General features: G+C 45.2%; 1 protein-coding gene across 1 annotated transcript in view; it reads left to right on the top strand.

Moving 5' to 3' along the window:
* Positions 1-1,136: 1,136 nt before the first annotated feature.
* The window catches only part of LOC311122335 (exocyst complex component 6-like), a gene marked incomplete at its 3' end in the record, with an annotated part of 53,066 nt that continues 32,646 nt past the window's right edge, over positions 1,137-21,556 (top strand). Inside the window, exon 1 of the mRNA XM_084196710.1 lies at positions 1,137-1,322. Coding sequence (XP_084052836.1) covers positions 1,210-1,322 — 113 coding nt within the window. The remainder of the gene's footprint in view (positions 1,323-21,556) is intronic.

The following is a 21,556-nucleotide window of genomic DNA, read 5'->3' as shown; positions in this document are numbered from 1 at the left end:
CCAGGTGAGGGGAGTTCCTTACTAATTAGTGACCTTAATTCATCAATCAAGTACTAGGGAGGAGTGAAAACCCACAGCCACTCGGCCCTCCGTGGAATGAGTTTGACACGTGGCCTAAAATGTAACAAGTTCACCTAAATATATTAAAAGGAATTTATGAAGGGGTGTTGTTCAAAACCCCATGGAGAATTGACTTAACCAGAAATAAACTCCTTACGTACATCTTATAAACATTCTATGTCAAATGGGGTTATTCGTGGCAATATTTAACAAAAAAAGCAATTAACTCTGTTTTGTTGGATTCAAAGTTCCTCGGATCACAAGGTTATCGTTTTCCCCTTGGTTGCTTTTCTTTTGCTGACAGCCTGATTGACCCCAGTAGGTGTGTGGCCAGGAATTCTCCAAAGCCATATCCTACTGCACAAATCTCCGATCACTGTCTCCACAAAGCTAGAAATTGTGAAATGTCCAGCGATAGACCGGAGAAACCTTTACCAGATATTCCTGAAGATGACCTTAGTAGAGATGAGAAGGGCTTTGGAAATGTTTTTGCTGAACTTGAATCAGTGGACTTGCCGCTGGGAACCACCTTAAGGTACTTTCAATTTAATCAAAATATGAAAAAAAAGGGCAAAACTATAGAACAGATTCATTAGTCAAATGTGGGACGTTTTAATCTATTCATAATAGCTAATTGTGATTATAATCAATTTAATCCTTTGGACTTATTCTCAGCAGGAAACAGTGCTCTGTATAACTGGCTATGGCACTTTTGTAATTAATTGAACATTGGCAGTGCAGTTTTAAATGAAATGTAGCACTAAATGTGTCACTATATCTAGCCCAGACTTATAGGAGTTATTATTGATGCACCAGTAATACAACTAGCTTTCAGCATGCATGTATGTTTTGGAGCTATTACACGGACATAATGCTATTTGGTGGTGGTGTTCATTCTGTTACTATTAATAGCAATTTATAAGTAGGGACTATTCATTCATAGCTCCCCCTCTCTACTGATCTAAGGTCAGTTTACTGTGTGGATGAATAAATAAGATTCTACACTGGTGGGTTAGGGTAGTAGCAGGGTAAACATCTGTCTGGCGCAAGGCTGCCACTGCGACATCACACACAGGGAACCGTACGCCGCTTACCGACGGAGTCTGGTACTAGCCCGGTTTCCCCGCAGTGTCACCGCTCGCCACTGTCATGATTACCACCAACATGGCGGACAATGAAACCGTCGAGTGTATAACCGAGCACGAACGGATTTTGCAAGAGATTGAGAGCACCGACACAGCTTGTGTCGGTCCGACACTTCGGTACGGAAATATGTCTTTTAAAGAAAATGTATTTTTATTATCTTATCGTTGGTGGTGAAGTAGAACAGTACATTGAAAGACCTTTGTTAGCCTCCGATGTAGCTAGCTAACGTTAGCTGGCTATCTTACAGACCGTTGTTGCTACGCTACTGTGAGAAGGGTTAGGTAGCTTTAGGCAAACCGGTGTTTACACGTCAAGCATCATGTTGCTGTGTTATGATGTGTTGTAACGTTATATGATGATTGTAACGTCAGTCAGGGTGACATGTCAGAACTGGAAACATCAATAAGTGGGTGTGGCTCGTTATGCCCAAGGTTGTTAGCTAGCTAGCTAGTTGGCCAGCTATCAGGTAGCTAACGTTAGCTAGTTGCATTAGCAGGCCACTAACTTACGTAGCTTCATTTGATAATACTGAGTCTTGTTTATATTAATATGATCTTAAACGTCACCACCATCGTCAGATTTCTGTATAGTTAGGTTGGTAACTAACTAGCTAGCAAACAAACTGGGTCACTTATTAATCACATAGCTAAAGTTATAGCCATAGCTATTTAATAACTAGCTATGTAGCTAGCTAGCTAGCTAACGTTACAGCTATAGCTATATTTATCATTAACTAAGTAGCTAACTAGCTAACGTTACAGCATAGCTAAATGTATCATTAGCTAAGTAGCTAGCTAACGTTACAGCCATAGCTATATTTATCATTAGCTAAGTACTGTTAGCTAGCTAACGTTATAGCCATAGCTATATTTATCAATAGCTAAGTACTGTTAGCGAGCTAATGTTATAGCCATAGCTTGAAATCCATAATGCAATCAGTCATCAGCTAGCTGTCTATTCAGCAGAAAAGTATCCTAATATAGTTAGGTAAGTTAGCTACTAATTATCCATGACTAACTAGATACTCCACATCAAAAACAGCTGGGGCCATTGTAGCATGGGTGGATTTGAATGAATGACCCTCCAGCCCCATCCCTCCAGAACAGAAAGCCTGCCAGCAGCATGCCAGCCAGCCCCATCCCTCCAGAACAGAAAGAAAGCCTGCCAGCAGCATGCCAGCCAGCCAGAGGAAAGTGATATGGTCTGTTATAGACTGATAATGGACTAAAGGATCCTGACTTTACTTCTTATAGTCCAAGGACCTTACATGTTCTGTTTAAGGGCTAATTGGTTCTGGAAGCCAAAACAGCCAAATACTCCACATCTAAACGTGAATTGATTCTCAATTGCGGTACGGTTCTAGAAACATGAAGCCCTCTACTTTCATATCACATCAAAGTAATTTCACAAAGACGGTTTTAACACAGTTGCAGCCGACAGTATTTTTCAGTGATAACACGGTTGTGGGGTCCGTGTCTTCCGTGTACCCACAGGTGTTTTCCGGAGACACTTGAAACCCCGCCTCTTTAAGGAATACCTGGGATAGGATAAAGTAATCCTTCTACCCCCCCCTTACCCCCCCCCCCCAAAAAAAAAATAATAATATTGTAAAGTGGTTATCCCACTGGCTATAAGGTGAATGCACCAATTTGTAAGTGGCTCTGGATAAGAGCGTCTGCTAAATGACGTAAATAGCTAATTAGCAGATAGCTAGTTAGCACAGGTAGTCGGCTCTGTCTTCCATCTGTTTTCCGTGACCACGCGCTGTAACATGGAGATATGACCGACCGTGTGGGAACACTAACCCTATAGAGGTGTGTATCAATTTAACCTTTTTTATTATTATTATTTCTGGCAGATATGAAAGATATGGATGGTCCTTATGCTTCCAAAACCGTACTGCAAGTGATGCGTGTTCTGACCGAGAGTCGGGGCTCTTAACAAAACTACCACGTACAGAAAACTCTTATGTGTAATGGAATGGAACTGAGAGTCATGATCAAGGGCTTGGCCTGTTATGACCTGGGGCCACTTGTCTAGCTACTCTGTCATTGCTGCTTCGGTCAAACCTATGACCGTTATGTTTCCTTGTTCAGCCAGTTTCAGCCTGGCTATTGTATTGTCTCTTTGAGGCATAGAGGTTAAGCTAGGCTACTTCCTTTGTGCGTGTCAGTTTACTGTTAACACAAGTCATAATACATCACTTAGAGTAGGTTCATCATAGCATTGGGAGCTTAACATTCCAGCTGTAGGCAAGAAAGTCATTTCACTGTACTTGAAACATTGCAGTAGGGCCTAAAAGTGTGTTAATGATTTTCTGTTCAAAGGGCAAACAAGGTGTGTTTTATCTTTCGGAAGTTAACCTCCAGTCTTCCTCTTATTGAAGTGTGTGTGTGTGTGTGTGTGTGTGTGTGTTTGTGTGTGTGTGTGTGTGTGTGTGTGTGTGTGTGTGTTTGTGTGTGTGTGTGTGTGTGTGTGTGTGTGTGTGTGTGTCCAGTCACAGTGCCGACAACTTCAAGGCTCATTGTTTTGTCCATCCTGCCTGTCGTCTGTTTGAATCGGTCAGTTGTCCTTTGGTTATCAGACTTCCTCAGCGCATCCTGATCTGCTTTCCAAATGACTCCATATATAGTGCACTGGGGCCCATAGGGCTCTGTTCAAAAGTACTGCACTATGTGTAGGGAATAGGGTGCCATTTGGGACTCAGACTCTGGGCCTACAGATTGGGTTCTTATTGTTGGCTCTTTCAACACGAGTTCCCCCTTCATCTCAACTGACAGGCGCCTGAGCGTGGGGCCTAGGGGGTGGGGCTGGGGGGCTGGGCTGGGGGGCTGGACTGGGGGGCTGGGGGGCTGGACTGGGGGGCTGGGGGGCTGGACTGGGGGACTGGACTGGGGGACTGGGCTGGGCTAGGGGACTGGGCTGGGGGGCTGGGCTGGGGGACTGGGCTGGGGGACTGGGCTGGGGGACTGGGCTGGGCTAGGGGACTGGGCTGGGGGACTGGGCTGGGGGACTGGGCTGGGGGGCTGGGCTGGGGGACTGGGCTGGGGGACTGGGGTGCTGAACTGTGGCGTGGGCAAGGTGGGTGGGATAGACATTAAAACCAGTAGATAGTGATTGCGCTCACGTCATGCACGTGTTCCTATGGAAAACTCCCGATGGAGCATGAAGCCGGAAGTATTTGAATTTGAAGCGCGCCATATTGCTGAATGGGGCTGAATAGCACAAAAAAATCGCTAGGGATCATGGTGAAAGTGGCCGAAACTAGCAAAGGATCATGGTCGATGTAGTTGTTTTCATCTGGCCTGAGAGAGTCAACCGGGAGCCTCCTCGTAGCCTGCTGGCCTGTGATTGGTCTGTGTCAGCATGTGATCCTGTGTGACGACAAATGTTGTAGTCAGAATGGATCACTATTTAATTAGATATGTAGTAGTCAGAATGGATCACTATTTAATTAGATATGTAGTAGTCAGAATGGATCACTATTTAATTATATATGTTGTAGTCAGAATGGATCACTATTTAATTATATATGTTGTAGTCAGAATGGATCACTATTTAATTATATATGTTATAGTCAGAATGGATCACTATTTAATTATATATGTTGTAGTCAGAATGGATCACTATTTAATTATATATGTTGTAGTCAGAATGGATCACTATTTAATTATATATGTTGTAGTCAGAATGGATCTCTATTTAATTAGATATGTAGTAGTCAATCGATCACTATTTAATTATATATGTTGTAGTCAGAATGGATCACTATTTAATTAAATATGTAGTAGTCAGAATGGATCACTATTTAATTATACAGTGGGGAAAAAAAGTATTTAGTCAGCCACCAATTGTGCAAGTTCTCCCACTTATAAAGATGAGAGAGGCCTGTAATTTTCATCATAGGTACACGTCAACTATGACTGACAAATTGAGAAAAAAAATCCAGAATATCACATTGTAGGATTTTTAATGAATTTATTTGCAAATTACGGTGGAAATAAGTATTTGGTCACCTACAAACAAGCAAGATTTCTGGCTCTCACAGACCTGTAACTTCTTCTTTAAGAGGCTCCTCTGTCCTCCACTCGTTACCTGTATTAATGGCACCTGTTTGAACTTGTTATCAGTATAAAAGATACCTGTCCACAACCTCAAACAGTCACATTCCAAACTCCACTATGGCCAAGACCAAAGAGCTGTCAAAGGACACCAGAAACAAAATTGTAGACCTGCACCAGGCTGGGAAGACTGAATCTGCAATAGGTAAGCAGCTTGGTTTGAAGAAATCAACTGTGGGAGCAATTATTAGGAAATGGAAGACATACAAGACCACTGATAATCTCCCTCGATCTGGGGCTCCACGCAAGATCTCACCCCGTGGGGTCAAAATGATCACAAGAACGGTGAGCAAAAATCCCAGAACCACACGGGGAGACCTAGTGAATGACCTGCAGAGAGCTGGGACCAAAGTAACAAAGCCTACCATCAGTAACACACTACGCCGCCAGGGACTCAAATCCTGCAGTGCCAGACGTGTCCCCCTGCTTAAGCCAGTACATGTCCAGGCCCGTCTGAAGTTTGCTAGAGTGCATTTGGATGACCAGAAGAGGATTGGGAGAATGTCATATGGTCAGATGAAACCAAAATATAACTTTTTGGTAAAAACTCAACTCGTCGTGTTTGGAGGACAAAGAATGCTGAGTTGCATCCAAAGAACACCATACCTACTGTGAAGCATGGGGGTGGAAACAACATGCTTTGGGGCTGTTTTTCTGCAAAGGGACCAGGACGACTGATCCGTGTAAAGGAAAGAATGAATGGGGCCATGTATCGTGAGATTTTGAGTGAAAACCTCCTTCCATCAGCAAGGGCATTGAAGATGAAACGTGGCTGGGTCTTTCAGCATGACAATGATCCCAAACACACCGCCCGGGCAACGAAGGAGTGGCTTCGTAAGAAGCATTTCAAGGTCCTGGAGTGGCCTAGCCAGTCTCCAGATCTCAACCCCATAGAAAATCTTTGGAGGGAGTTGAAAGTCCGTGTTGCCCAGCGACAGCCCCAAAACATCACAGCTCTAGAGGAGATCTGCATGGAGGAATGGGCCAAAATACCAGCAACAGTGTGTGAAAACCTTGTGAAGACTTACAGAAAACGTTTGACCTGTGTCATTGCCAACAAAGGGTATATAACAAAGTATTGAGAAACTTTTGTTATTGACCAAATACTTATTTTCCACCATAATTTGCAAATAAATTCATAAAAAATCCTACAATGTGGTTTTCTATAAAAAAAATTCTCATTTTGTCTGACATAGTTGACGTGTACCTATGATGAAAATTACAGGCCTCTTTTTAAGTGGGAGAACTTGCACAATTGGTGGCTGACTAAATACTTTTTTTCCCCACTGTATATGTTGTAGTCAGAATGGATCTCTATTTAATTAAATATATCTATTTGTAGCAGACTTTAAAGGAATTCATTGTGGGAATCAAACTAATAAACAAATGTAATTTTTTGGGGCCGTTCTGGCAATTGTAATTTGCGTAGGCTTTCTAGGGCAGACCAGTGTGTGTTTGTTTATAGAGGACAAATACGGGCCTTTCCATCTAAAAGGACCCATTAGCACCATCACATGCTTCGTAAACAACGTGTAGACTAACAGTGAAATACTTACTGACGGTCCCTTCCCAACAACACAGAGAGAAATAATAGAAATGGTATAAATACACAATGAGTAATAACTTGGCTATATACAGGAAGTACCAGGTAATAACATGGCTATATACAGGAAGAACCAGGTAATAACTTGGCTATATACAGGAAGTACCAGGTAATAACATGGCTATATACAGGAAGTACCAGTTAATAACATGGCTATATACAGGAAGTACCAGGTAATAACATGGCTATATACAGGAAGTACCAGGTAATAACATGGCTATATACAGGAAGTACCAGGTAATAACATGGCTATATACAGGAAGTACCAGTACTGAGTCAATGTGCAGGGGTACCAGGTAATAACATGGCTATATACAGGAAGTACCAGTACTGAGTCCATGTCCAGGGGTACGAGGTAATAACATGGCTATATACAGGAAGTACCAGTACTGAGTCCATGTCCAGGGGTACCAGGTAATAACATGGCTATATACAGGAAGTACCAGTACTGAGTCCATGTCCAGGGGTACCAGGTAATAACATGGCTATATACACAGGGGACCAGTACTGAGTCAATGTGCAGTGGTACCAGGTAATAACATGGCTATATACACAGGGTACCAGTACTGAGTCCATGTGCAGGGGTACCAGGTAATAACATGGCTATATACAGGGAGTACAAGTACTGAGTTGATGTGCAGGGGTACCAGGTAATAACTTGGCTATATACACAGGGTACCAGTACTGATTCAATGTGCAGGGGTACCAGGTAATAACATGGCTATATACACAGGGTACCAGTACTGAGTCAATGTGCAGGGGTACCAGGTAATAACAAGGTTATATAGACAGGGTACCAGTACTGAGTCAATGTGCAGGGGTACCAGGTAATAACATGGCTATATACACAGGGTACCAGTACCGAGTCCATGTGCAGGGGTACCAGGTAATTGAGGTAGATGTGTACATATAATGATGATGTTGGAGTCGTGCGCGGCCACGCAGTCGTGGGTGAACAGGGAGTACAGGAGGGGACTAAGCACGCACCCCTGAGGGGCCCCTGTGTTGAGGACCAGCGTGGCGGATGTGTTGTTGCTTACCCTCACCACCTGGGGGCGGCCCTTCAGGAATGCCAGGATCCAGTTGTTGTTAATTGGAGTGGGTCCAGGGTGTCTGGGATGATGGTGTTGATGTGAGCCGTGAACAGCCTTTCAAAGCATTTCATAGCTACAGATGTGAGTGCTACGGGCGATAGTCATTTAGACAGGTTGCCTTGGTGTTCTTGTCTACAGGGACTATGGTGGTCTGCTTTAAACATGTAGGTATTACAGACTGGGTCAGGGAGAGGTTGAACATGTCAGTGAAGACACTTGCCAGTTGGTCAGCGCATGCTCTGAGTACGTGTCCTGGTAATCTGTCTGTGATTGTTAACCTGTTTAAAGGTCCTCCATTGGCTATGGAGAGCGTGATCACACAGTTGTCCGGAACAGCTGGTACTCTCAAGCGAGCATAGAAGGCATTTAGCTCATCTGGTATTTTCGTGGCACTGAGCAGCTCGTAGTAGGATTCCATCTTAGTCCTGTATTGACGCTTTGCCTGTTTGATGGCTCGTCGGAGGTCGTAGCGGGATTTCTCATAAGCGTCCGGATTAGTGTCCCGCACCTTGAAAGCAGCAGCTCTAGCCTTTAGCTCAGTGCGGATGTTGCCTTTAATCCATGGCTTCTGGTTGGGGTATGTACGTACGGTCACTGTGGGGACGACGTCATCAATGCACTTATTGATGAAGCCAGTGACTGATGTGGTGTACTCCGCAATGCTATCGGAAGAATCCCAGAACATATTCCAGTCTGTGTTAGAGAAACAGTCCTGTAGCTTAGCATCCGCTTCATCAGACCACTTCCAGTGGGCCACTGGTACTTCCTGTTTGTTTTTTGCTTGTAGGCAGGAATCTGGAGGATAGAATGATGGTCGTATTTGCCAAATGGAGGGTGAGGGAGAGCTTTGTCTGCGTTTCTGTGTGTAGAGTAAAGGTGACGTGTAGAAATTAGGTATTGAAGTTTTAAGATTGAAGTTTACCTGCATAAAAATCACCGGCCACTAAGGGCGCCACCTCTGGATAAGCATTTCCTTGTTTGCTTAAGGCCCTGCTACAGCTCGTTGAGGTCTTAATGCCAGCATCGGTTTGTGGTGGTAAATCGACCTCTACGAACACTATAGACAAGTCTCTTGGTAAATAGTATGGTCTACAGTTTATCGTGAGGTATTCTAACTTAGGCGAGCAAAACCTTGAGACTTCCTTAATATTAGAGATCGCTGTTGTTAACAAAGACACACACCCTTAACCTTACCTAAAGCTGCCGTTCTGTCCTGCTGATGCATAGAAAAACAAGCTAGATCTATATTATCCAAGTCCTTGTTCAGCCACGACTCTGAGAAACACAGAATATTACAGTTCTACGATAGGATAGTCTCCAACGGAGATCATCCAGTTTGTTCTCTAGTGACTGTACATTCGCCAACCGCCACGTTCGCCAACCGCCAACCGTTTGGTTTAATTCCGTTTGATTTTAGACTTCATCAGCAAAACACGAAAGCTCCTCTCTAGCTCTAGCCAAAACCTCTCCTCTCCTCTAACACAAAATGAAACAAAAAAATGTAGTCTAGGCAAGACATTCATTTTGAGTATCGGAATTCGACCTGATAAAGTTAGTTGGATTAAACCATCTGTCGAGATCTGCTGTTATTGCAGTTCTAAGAAACCATTTTATCTAGAGAGGAAAAAATGTAAATGCCCAGGTATTTAAAATCGGTCACGATTGGTGTCTTCGATTCTATATTGAGATTGAACATTGTTTTGTTAAGTGGAAGCAGGGATGATTTAGGGAGGTTGATCTTGTAGCGTGATATACAGCTGAATTGTCTGAATATACTTAATACATTAGGGAGGGATTGTGGTACATTGTCAAGGTACAATAATACAAAAGTATGTGGACACCTGCTCGTCCAACATCCCATTCCAAAATCATGGGCATTAGTATGGAGTTGGTCCCCCCCTTTGCTGCTATAACAGCCTCCACTCTTCTGGGAAGGCTTTCCACTAGATGTTGGAACATTGCTGCGGGGACTTGCTTCCATTCAGCCACGGACATTAGTGAGGTCGGGCACTGATGTTGGGCGATTAGGCCTGGCTCGCAGTCGGCGTTCCAATTCATCCCAAAGGTGTTAGATGGGGTTGAGGTCAGGGCTCTGTGCAGGCCATTCAAGTTCTTCCACACTGATCTCGACAAACCATTTCTGAATGGACCTCGCTTTGTGAACGGGGGCATTGTCATGCTGAAACAGGAAAGAGCCTTCCCCAAACTGTTGCCACGAAGTTGGAAACACAGAATCGTCTCGAATGTCATTGTATGCTGTAGCGTTAAGATTTCCCTTCACTGGAACTAAGGGGCCTAGCCCGAACCATGAAAAACAGCCCCAGACCATTATTCCTCCTCAACCAAACTTTACAGTTGTCAGTATGCATTGGTGCAGTTAGCGTTTTTCTGGCATCCGCCAAACCCAGATTCGTTCGTCGGACTGCCAGATGGTGAAGTGTGATTCATCACTCCAGAGAACCTATTTCCACTGCTCCAGAGTCCAATGGCGGCAAGCTTTACACCACTCCAGACAACGCTTGGCATTGCGCATGGTGGTCTTAGGCTTGTGTGCTGCTGCTCAGCCATGGAAACCCATTTAATGAAGATCCCGACTAACAGTTCTTGTGCTGACGTTGCTTCCAGAAGCAGTTTGGAACTCGGTAGTGAGTGTTGCAACCGAGGACAGAATATTTTTACGCGCCACGTGTTTCAGGACTCGGCGGTCCCGTTCTGTGAGCTTGTGTGGCCTACCATTTTTGTGGCTGAGACGTTGTTGCTCCTAGATATTTCCACTTCACAATAACAGCACTTACAGTTGACTGGGACATCTCTAGTAGGGCACAAATTTGACAAACTGACTTGTTGGAAAGGTGGCATCCTATGACGGTGTCACGTTAAAAGTCACTGAGCTCTTCAGTACGGGCCATTCTACTGCCAATGTTTGTCTGTGGCGATTGCATGGCGGTGTGCTTGATTTTATACCCCTGTCAGCAACGGGTGTGGCTGAAATAGCCAAATAAACCAAATAATGTTTGTCCAAGTCACTGTTTGATAGGGACACAGTATAAACCATTCAACAGATCATGAGTTGGTCATTACTGTTGAGTTTCCTCTGGGATGTTCTATTAGTGGCAGAATCTAAACTAAGTGAATGGAACACCCGGCCACAGACAGACAGGGGTTGGATATAAATAATTATTCAGTCCAGAAAGCCATGCGCTGTCACACACGAGAGTAAATCATATTCTGAAGTGAAATAATGTCTCACTTGGTTCGGTTTACAGTATATCCAGTATTGATTTGTCTGTATGAGACAACGCACAATCAGAAAGATGTGATAATGCCCAACCACGTAACCGAAGGTGAGGGGGAAAAGGCATCCGTAGTTCAAAGTAAGTCTATACAGCCTCCATTTTATAGATCTGTTTTACGTCCCAGGTATTCGTAAGACCTACACACAGTTAGTCTTGATAGAAGCAAATCAATTATGAATTGTAAAGTCTATGGCAGATCGTACAAATCATATTCTGTGTACCTGGGATATTTGTGTGTGTTCGACCATATTATGGGCATGTTCATGGTCCCGTGCCCACAGGATCAGAAAGCCTATGGGGCCTACGGGACCGTGGTCGGGGGGAGTTGGATCCAGCGTTGGCTTGACTCGCCTCTCGTAGAAGTCCGTTGCCTCCGTGAAAGTCTGGGTCTGTGAAAGTGTGGGTCTGTGAAAGTCTGGGTCTGTGAAAGTGTGGGTCTGTGAAAGTGTGGGTCTGTGAAAGTGTGGGTCCGTGAAAGTGTGGGTCTTGTTGCTGAAGGTGATCAGCTGCTTTGCTGGGGTGAACCACGCCGTACCTCAGGTTGGTTTTTCCTCTCACCTCAATGCAGGTAGCTTGTGTTGCGTAGCTCTGCAGTCATATCGGGGTAGATGCTGATCCTCTGTCCCTGGTACTATCCCCATCTCTCCTGCCAGGCGAAGTATCATTTGTTTAGCCTCGAAGCTATGTAGCCGTGTTATCACACACCGGTTTCCATTTGTCATAGGTCCGGTGTGATGAGCGGTGTTCACCAGAGAGTGTATTTTCCTCCAACAGCTTACCATAGTTCTTCTCCACCATTTCTCCACTGTGTCATGGATTTAACTCAGCTCGCTGTCAAGAGCGGAGGGTATTTCCTCGCGGACAATATCTCTGATCATACTTGCAAGAGCGTTGGGATCCATTGGAGTGCTGCGTGTGTTATACAGCATTATGTGACGCCAATACGGTTTCAATTCCTAATCTTGAAAAATAACGATAGATCTGTCGTGGATAGTCTTCATTTGGGGGAATTCTGTGATTCGAACTAAGCTTGTTCACTGCATGCCACCGGAAGTCAGTTCTTCAGCGTATGACCATTTCTTAATGGTGTGAGTCGCATGTTTTTGTGAATCAAGATCAGGACATCGATGCAGGATTCTGGAGCCTAATTATAAAACCTATTAGTGTGTGGATAGCTTGGACAGACTGTTGCTAATGGCATCATGCTCTGTCACAAGGGTCCTTTTCACAAATCAGCGCTGGCGAGCAGTTAGGAGCCAAAGCGAGCAGTTAGGAGCCAAGGCGAGCAGTTAGGAGCCAAGGCGAGCAGTTAGGAGCCAAGGCGAGCAGTTAGGAGCCAAGGCGAGCAGTTAGGAGCCAAGGCGAGCAGTTAGGAGCCAAGGCGAGCAGTTAGGAGCCAAGGCGAGCAGTTAGGAGCCAAAGCGAGCAGTTAGGAGCCAAGGCGAGCAGTTAGGAGCCAAGGCGAGCAGTTAGGAGCCAAGGCGAGCAGTTAGGAGCCAAGGCTATATCTGAGGCCGTCAGTGCAGTGTACTCCACACGCCCACAGTTCCATTTAGATTAGTTATTCCCTGATTTTGCTTCTCCTGGCCCACGGATGTCCGTGACGGAGCAGTTGGTTTGTCTCGTTGTGGTTGTGCACGGCCAGCGTCCTGGGGAGTGGAGGGGGAGCACAGGGGTGCCAGGTTGGGTGTTCTGTGGCTCAAAGGAAGCCTCAGAAGGGCCTTCCCCTCCCATGTCCTCTCCCCCTCTCTCTGCCCTCAACCTCCCCCCTCCACTGTAGCTCCACAGGAAGCACCTGCAGCCTGGTTCTCTCTCTAACTGCCACAGCCAGTCAGGATATCACTGCATGACAGGGAGCACGGGGGGCTGGGGGCCACAGCCGTTTGAAAGACGGTCTGTTTTCCGAGGCCGTTTTTGGGGCTGAAGCGAGCGGTCATCCTCCTGCATTGTGACCAGAGGAAAACATCTGTAGCTCGGACGTTTTTATCACCTGGCACACGTTCACTCTTTGTTTCAGCCTCATGTTGATTAGTGAGAATAAATATAGGTGGCATAATGAGGTTAAACTGCTCTTGGACAAGGTCATAGGGAAGTAGCATGGTCAGGTCACGCTGTTCTGTTTTAAGAGCAGAGAATCAGCATTTCTCTATCAAATCAAATCAAATCAAATTTTATTGGCAACATGCGCCAAATACAACAGGTGCAGACATTACAGTGAAATGCTTACTTACAGCCCTTAACCAACAGTGCATTTATTTTTAAATAAAAATATAAAAATAAAACAACAACAAAAAAAGTGTTGAGAAAAAAAAGAGCAGATGTAAAATAAAATAACAGTAGGGAGGCTATATATACAGGGGGGTACCGTTGCAGAGTCAATGTGCGGGGGCACCGGCTAGTTGAGGTAGTTGAAGTAATATGTACATGTGGGTAGAGTTAAAGTGACTATGCATAAATAATTAACAGAGTAGCAGCAGCGTAAAAAGATGGGGTGGGGGGGCAGTGCAAATAGTCCGGGTAGCCATGATTAGCTGTTCAGGAGTCTTATGGCTTGGGGATAGAAGCTGTTGAGAAGTCTTTTGGACCTAGACTTGGCACTCCGGTACCGCTTGCCGTGCGGTAGCAGAGAGAACAGTCTATGATTAGGGTGGCTGGAGTCTTTGACAATTTTGAGGGCCTTCCTCTGACACCGCCTGGTATAGAGGTCCTGGATGGCAGGAAGCTTGGCCCCAGTGATGTACTGGGTCGTACGCACTACCCTCTGTAGTGCCTTGCGGTCGGAGGCCAAGCAGTTGCCATATCAGGCGGTGATGCAACCAGTCAGGATGCTCTCGATGGTGCAGCTGTAGAATTTCTTGAGGATCTGAGGACCCATGTCAAATCTTTTCAGTCTCCTGAGGGGGAATAGGCTTTGTCGTGCCCTCTTCACGACTGTCTTGGTGTGTTTGGACCATGATAGTTTGTTGGTGATGTGGACACCAAGGAACTTGAAGCTCTCAACCTGTTCCACTACAGCCCCGTCAATGAGAATGGGGGCGTGCTCAGTCCTCTTCTTTTTCCTGTAGTCCACAATCATCTCCTTTGTCTTGGTCACGTTGAGGGAGAGGTTGTTATCCTGGCACCACACGGCCAGGTCTCTGACCTTGTCGTTACCTAGGCCTATATTACAGAGAGATACGGCCGTTAAGACCCTGTCGTTACCCAGGCCTATATTACAGAGAGATATGGCCGTTAAGACCCTGTCATTACCCAGGCCTATATTACAGAGAGATACGGCCGTTAAGACCCTGTCATTACCCAGGCCTATATTACAGAGAGATACGGCCGTTAAGACCCTGTCGTTACCCAGGCCTATATTACAGAGAGATACGGCCGTTAAGACCCTGTCGTTACCCAGGCCTATATTACAGAGAGATACGGCCGTTAAGACCCTGTCGTTTCCCAGGCCTATATTACAGAGAGATACGGCCGTTAAGACCCTGTCATTACCCAGGCCTATATTACAGAGAGATACGGCCGTTAAGACCCTGTCGTTACCCAGGCCTATATTACAGAGAGATACGGCCGTTAAGACCCTGTCATTACCCAGGCCTATATTACAGAGAGATATGGCCGTTAAGACCCTGTCGTTTCCCAGGCCTATATTACAGAGAGATACGGCCGTTAAGACCCTGTCATTACCCAGGCCTATATTACAGAGAGATACGGCCGTTAAGACCCTGTCGTTACCCAGGCCTATATTACAGAGAGATACGGCCGTTAAGACCCTGTCGTTACCCAGGCCTATATTACAGAGAGATACGGCCGTTAAGACCCTGTCGTTACCCAGGCCTATATTACAGAGAGATACGGCCGTTAAGACCCTGTCGTTACCCAGGCCTATATTACAGAGAGATACGGCCGTTAAGACCCTGTCGTTACCCAGGCCTATATTACAGAGAGATACGGCCGTTAAGACCCTGTCATTACCCAGGCCTATATTACAGAGAGATACGGCCGTTAAGACCCTGTCGTTACCCAGGCCTATATTACAGAGAGATACGGCCGTTAAGACCCTGTCATTACCCAGGCCTATATTACAGAGAGATACGGCCGTTAAGACCCTGTCGTTACCCAGGCCTATATTACAGAGAGATACGGCCATTAAGACCCTGTCGTTACCCAGGCCTATATTACAGAGAGATACGGCCGTTAAGACCCTGTCGTTACCTAGGCCTATATTACAGAGAGATACGGCCGTTAAGACCCTGTCGTTACCCAGGCCTATATTACAGAGAGATACGGCCGTTAAGACCCTGTCGTTACCCAGGCCTATATTACAGAGAGATACGGCCGTTAAGACCCTGTCGTAACCCAGGCCTATATTACAGAGAGATACGGCCGTTAAGACCCTGTCGTTACCCAGGCCTATATTACAGAGAGATACGGCCGTTAAGACCCTGTCGTTACCCAGGCCTATATTACAGAGAGATACGGCCGTTAAGACCCTGTCGTTTCCCAGGCCTATATTACAGAGAGATACGGCCGTTAAGACCCTGTCGTTACCTAGGCCTGTATTACAGAGAGATACGGCCGTTAAGACCCTGTCGTTACCTAGGCCTATATTACAGAGAGATACGGCCGTTAAGACCCTGTCATTACCTAGGCCTATATTACAGAGAGATACGGCCATTAAGACCCTGTCGTTACCTAGGCCTATATTACAGAGAGATACGGCCGTTAAGACCCTGTCGTTACCCAGGCCTATATTACAGAGAGATACGGCCGTTAAGACCCTGTCGTTACCTAGGCCTATATTACAGAGAGATACGGCCGTTAAGACCCTGTCGTTACCTAGGCCTATATTACAGAGAGATACGGCCGTTAAGACCCTGTCGTTACCCAGGCCTATATTACAGAGAGATACGGCCGTTAAGACTCTGTCGTTACCTAGGCCTATATTACAGAGAGATACGGCCGTTAAGACCCTGTCGTTACCCAGGCCTATATTACAGAGAGATACAGCCGTTAAGACCCTGTCGTTACCCAGGCCTATATTACAGAGAGATACGGCCGTTAAGACCCTGTCGTTACCTAGGCCTATATTACAGAGAGATACGGCCGTTAAGACCCTGTCGTTACCCAGGCCTATATTACAGAGAGATACGGCCGTTAAGACCCTGTCGTAACCCAGGCCTATATTACAGAGAGATACGGCCGTTAAGACCCTGTCGTTACCCAGGCCTATATTACAGAGAGATACGGCCGTTAAGACCCTGTCGTTACCCAGGCCTATATTACAGAGAGATACGGCCGTTAAGACCCTGTCGTTTCCCAGGCCTATATTACAGAGAGATACGGCCGTTAAGACCCTGTCGTTACCCAGGCCTATATTACAGAGAGATACGGCCGTTAAGACCCTGTCGTTACCTAGGCCTATATTACAGAGAGATACGGCCGTTAAGACCCTGTCGTTACCTAGGCCTATATTACAGAGAGATACGGCCGTTAAGACCCTGTCGTTACCCAGGCCTATATTAAGACCCTGTCGTTACCCAGGCCTATATTACAGAGAGATACGGCCGTTAAGACCCTGTCGTTCAGGCCACATTGTGATATCTACACTCTCCACTCGAGTTTATTTAACGTAGGGTGAGGCCATATCATTTGAATATTTTGGAAGATGATTGTCCTGTACAAATAATAGCTTTTTATTAGCCTAGTTGTTTCTGACCATTACAGTGAAATGCTGTTGGGGTGATTCCTCACCAGACTAGAACTGAGTGGCGCAGTGGTCTAAGGCACTGCATCGCAGTGCTAACTGTGCCACTAGAGATCCTGGTTCGAATCCAGGCTCTGTCGCAGCCGGCCGCGACCGGGAGACTCATGGGCGGCGCACAATTGGCCCAGCGTCGTCTAGGGTAGGGGAGGGAATGGCCGGCAGGGATGTAGCTCAGTTGATAGAGCATGGCGTTTGCAACGCCAGGGTTGTGGGTTCGATTCCCACGGGGGGCCAGTATAAAAAAAATATGTAATCACTAACTGTAAGTCGCTCTGGATAAGAGCGTCTGCTAAATGACTAAAATGTAAATGTAAATGTAGAACAACAAAGGGCAGGATTTCCACCAGATGTAATCCATAGAGGGTCCTTTTGCAGGAAGGATTGTTGACATATAATGAGAAGTAATTTAAAGTTGGAATATTTGACATTTTGGCCTTACCCAGGCCTACTTTTAAAGATGAATCCACCATAGGCGTGTACAGAGGAGCGTCGCGCAGCATGGTCAAATAAATGTCTGTACATATTGTGCTCTTCTATCGCACGAGCAAGGATGTCCGAGGGGAAAGAAACTCTGCTCGTTGGTGTAACTACCTTATTTTCTGTAATGTTGTAATGGATGTGGCTGTTTCACCATTGAGGATTTCAGCTTTAAAGGTCCAATACAGACATTTTTACCTTTTTTATATCAAATAATTTCTGGGTAACAATTAAGTACCTTACTGTGATTTGTTTTTAAATTAAAATGGTCAAAAATTAACATAAATAGCTTCTCAGCAAAGCGCAATTTCTTAAGCAATAATTTTTGCTGGGACTGTCTGGGAGTGGTCTGAGTGGGGAAAGTAGCTGTTATTGGTAGAGGTTTGGAACGCTCTTTGTCATTGGTCTTAATGTCACCAGGGAGGCCACAACTCCATCCCACCAACACAGGCTGACATTGCAGGTGGTCTTTTCAAACAGCTCTTACACTAAAATGACATTATCATCATTTACACTATTTCACAGTTTTATTCCAACCTCATAATGTGGAACATTAAACACAGGGGAAAACACGTTGTTGACTGGACTGGGCCTTTAAGACTGCACTGGGCCTTTATAACTGCAATGGGCCTTTAAGACTGCACTGGGCCTTTAAGACTGCACTGGGCCTTTAAGACTGCACTGGGCCTTTAAGACTGCACTGGGCCTTTAAGACTGCACTGGGCCTTTAAGACTGCACTGGGCCTTTAAGACTCCCAAAGGTTTCATCTGTAGCTGCTACAAAGCAAAAAAATTGGTGTCATATGAAGCCTTACTGCTTGCTCTTTTTAATGAGTATTATGATTTCTATAACAATTTCCTTACATTCATTTATGAATATTAAAAAATATGAACATTAATATATTTTTATTTTATTTGGCTAATCTTTCAATATATTGTTGAACATTAATATACTCTACGGGCATATCAAAGTTCCAGTGTGGGATCTCTGCTATTACCAACGGAGTGAATGTGAAAATTGAATTATAAATAGGTCTCCCTCTGCTGGTGATTTGCAGGATTTGCAATGAAACCAGTGTTTTCCACAAGCACATGGAGTAGCCAGACAAATAGAAAGAGTAGCCAGCCGGTGCTAAGACATTTTTGCATAAGACATTTTTGCAACAACAAGCTCTATTCTGGTGGCCTCTGGTACATTCTAAAGCTAGATTGGAATGAACATCAGGAATGGACACTGATCAACGTTGTTCACACTTTTACAGTGTTAGTTTCATCATCCGTTGTACAATATGATATAAAACACAGGAAAAAATGTAATTTTGACTACACTGGGCCCTTTTTTAAAAAGATCCTGTAAGAGCTGACTTTCACAGGCTTCAAGCTTCCCTTTTTAAGAGGCATTTTGTCAGCTATCTGCAATACAGGTATGATTGAAGAATGAAGCAGGTGTTAAACATGGGCTTTGCTACACAGAAAGCAGCCGTCGACTACTCCATTGTCAACACTTTGATTAAATCAGTAGGCCTATATCAATATCTTTGAAAATACCATATAGGTGTCATTAGCTTTTAAAACAATTAGATGTGTTTTATTTGATCATATTGTGGACCAGAGAGAGACTCTCTCCACTAGCCAACCTATTGTTCCTGCTGTGACGAGGAGTCACCATCTTCATCGAATGTCTTCATCATTTATCTGAAGATAATCGCTGAAAAGTCTACCGGTATGCAAAACAGGGAATCAAATGAATGGTCTCTCTTAACGATGCCATTCAGTAGGCGACTGACGAGTCCCTTTAACATCACTAATGGATCATATTGAAAATACAAACAAGACTTTAAGTTTACTTACCGGATGGTCATGTACAGTGCATTCGGAAAGTATTCAGACACCTTGACTTCTTCCACATTTTGTTACGTTACAGCCTTATTTTAAAATGGATTAAATATAAAACGTTCCTCATCACTCTACACACACAATACCCCATAATGACAAAGTTAAAACAGATTTTGAGATTTTTTTACATAAGTATTCAGACCCTTTGCTATGAAAATTTGAGCTCAGCTGCACCCTGTTTCCATTGATCATCCTTGAGATGTTTCTACAACTTGATTGGAGTCCACCTGTGGTAGATTCAATTGATTGGACATGATTTGGAAAGGCACACCCCTGTCTATATAAGGTCCCAAAGTTGACAGTGCATGTCAGAGAAGAAACCAAGCTATGAGGTCGAAGGAATTGTCCGTAGAGCTCAGAGACAGGATTGTGTCGAGGTACAGATCTGGGGAAGGGTACCAAAACATTTCTGCAGCATTGAAGGTCCCCAAGAACACAGTGGCCTCCATCATTCTTAAATGGAAGAAGTTTGGAACCACCAAGACTCTTCCTAGAGCTGGCCGCCCGGCCAAACTGAGCAATCGGGGAGAAGGGCCTTGGTCAGGGAGGTGACCAAGAACCTGATGGTCACTCTGACAGAGCTCCAGAGTTCCTCTGTGGAGATGGGAGAACCTTCCAGAAGGACAACCATCTTTGCAGCACTCCACCAATCAGGCCTTTATGGTAGAGTGGCCAGACAGAAGTCACTCGTCAGTAAAAGGCACTTGACAGCCTGCTTGGAGTTTGCTAAAAGGCACCTAAAGACTCTCAGACCATGAGAAACAAGATTTAACTCTTTGGCCTGAATGCCGAGCATCACGTCTGGAGGAAACCTGGCACCATCCCTACGGTGAAGCATGGTGGTGGCAGCATCATGCTGTGGGGATGTTTTTCAGTGGCAGGGACTGAGACTAGTCATGTTCGAGGGAAAGATGAACAGAGCAAAGTACAGCAGGATCCTTGATGAAAACCTGCTCCAGAGCGCTCAGGACCTCAGACTGGGGTGAAGGTTCACCTTCCAACAGGACAACGACCCTACGCACACAGCCAAGTCAACACAGGAGTGGCTTTGGGACAAGTCTCTGAATGTCCTTGAGTGGCCCAGCCAGAGCCTGGACTTGAACCCGATCGAACATCTCTGGAGAGACCTGGAAATAGCTGTGCAGCGACGCTCCCCATCCAACCTGACAGAGCTTGAGAGGATCTGCAGAGAAGAATGGGAGAAACTCCTCAAATACAGGTGTGCCAAGCTTGTAGCGTCATACCCAAGAAGACTCGAGGCTGTAATCGCTGCCAAAGGTGCTTCAACAAAGTACTGAGTAAAGGGTCTGAATACTAATGTAAATGTCATATTTTGTTTTTTTATACATTTGCAAAAATATCGAAAAACCTGTTTTTGCTTTGTCGTTATTGTGTGTAGATTGCTGAGAAAAAAAAATTAAATCCAGAATTTCTACTGGCCCGGCCTCACAACCGCAGACCACGTGTATGGTGGCATCGTGTGGGCGAGCGGTTTGCTGATGTCAACGTTGTGAACAGAGTGCCCCATGGTGGCGGTGGGGTTATGGTATGGGCAGGCATAAGCTACGGACAACGAACACAATTTAATTTTATCGATGACTTTGAATGCACAGAGATACCGTGACGAGATCCTGAGGCCCATTGTCGTGCCATTCATCCGCTGCCATCACCTCATGTTTCAGCATGAAAATACACGGCCCCATGTCGCAAGGATCTGTACACAAGCCCTGGAAGCTGAAAATGTCCCAGTTCTTCCATGGCCTGCATACCCACCAGCCATGTCACCCATTGAGCATGTTTGGGATGCTCTGGATCGACGTGTACGACATCGTGTTCCAGTTCCTCCCAATATCCAGTGACTTCGCACAGCCATTGAAGAGGAGTGGGACAACATTCCACAGGCCATAATCAACAGCCTGATCAACTCTATGCGAAGTAGATGTCGCCCTGCATGAGGCGGCAAATAGTGGTCACACCAGACACTGACTGGTTTTCTGATCCAAGCCTCATTTTTTTTTAAGGTATCTGTGACCAACAGATTCATGTCTGTATTCCCAGTCATGTGAAATCCATCGATTAGGGCCTCATTTATTTCAATTTCC

This window comes from Coregonus lavaretus, assembly GCF_964263955.1.
Source record: "Coregonus lavaretus genome assembly, contig: HAP1_SCAFFOLD_3598, whole genome shotgun sequence".
NCBI lineage: Eukaryota > Metazoa > Chordata > Actinopteri > Salmoniformes > Salmonidae > Coregonus > Coregonus lavaretus.
This window is presented reverse-complemented; position numbering and strand designations above follow the sequence as displayed.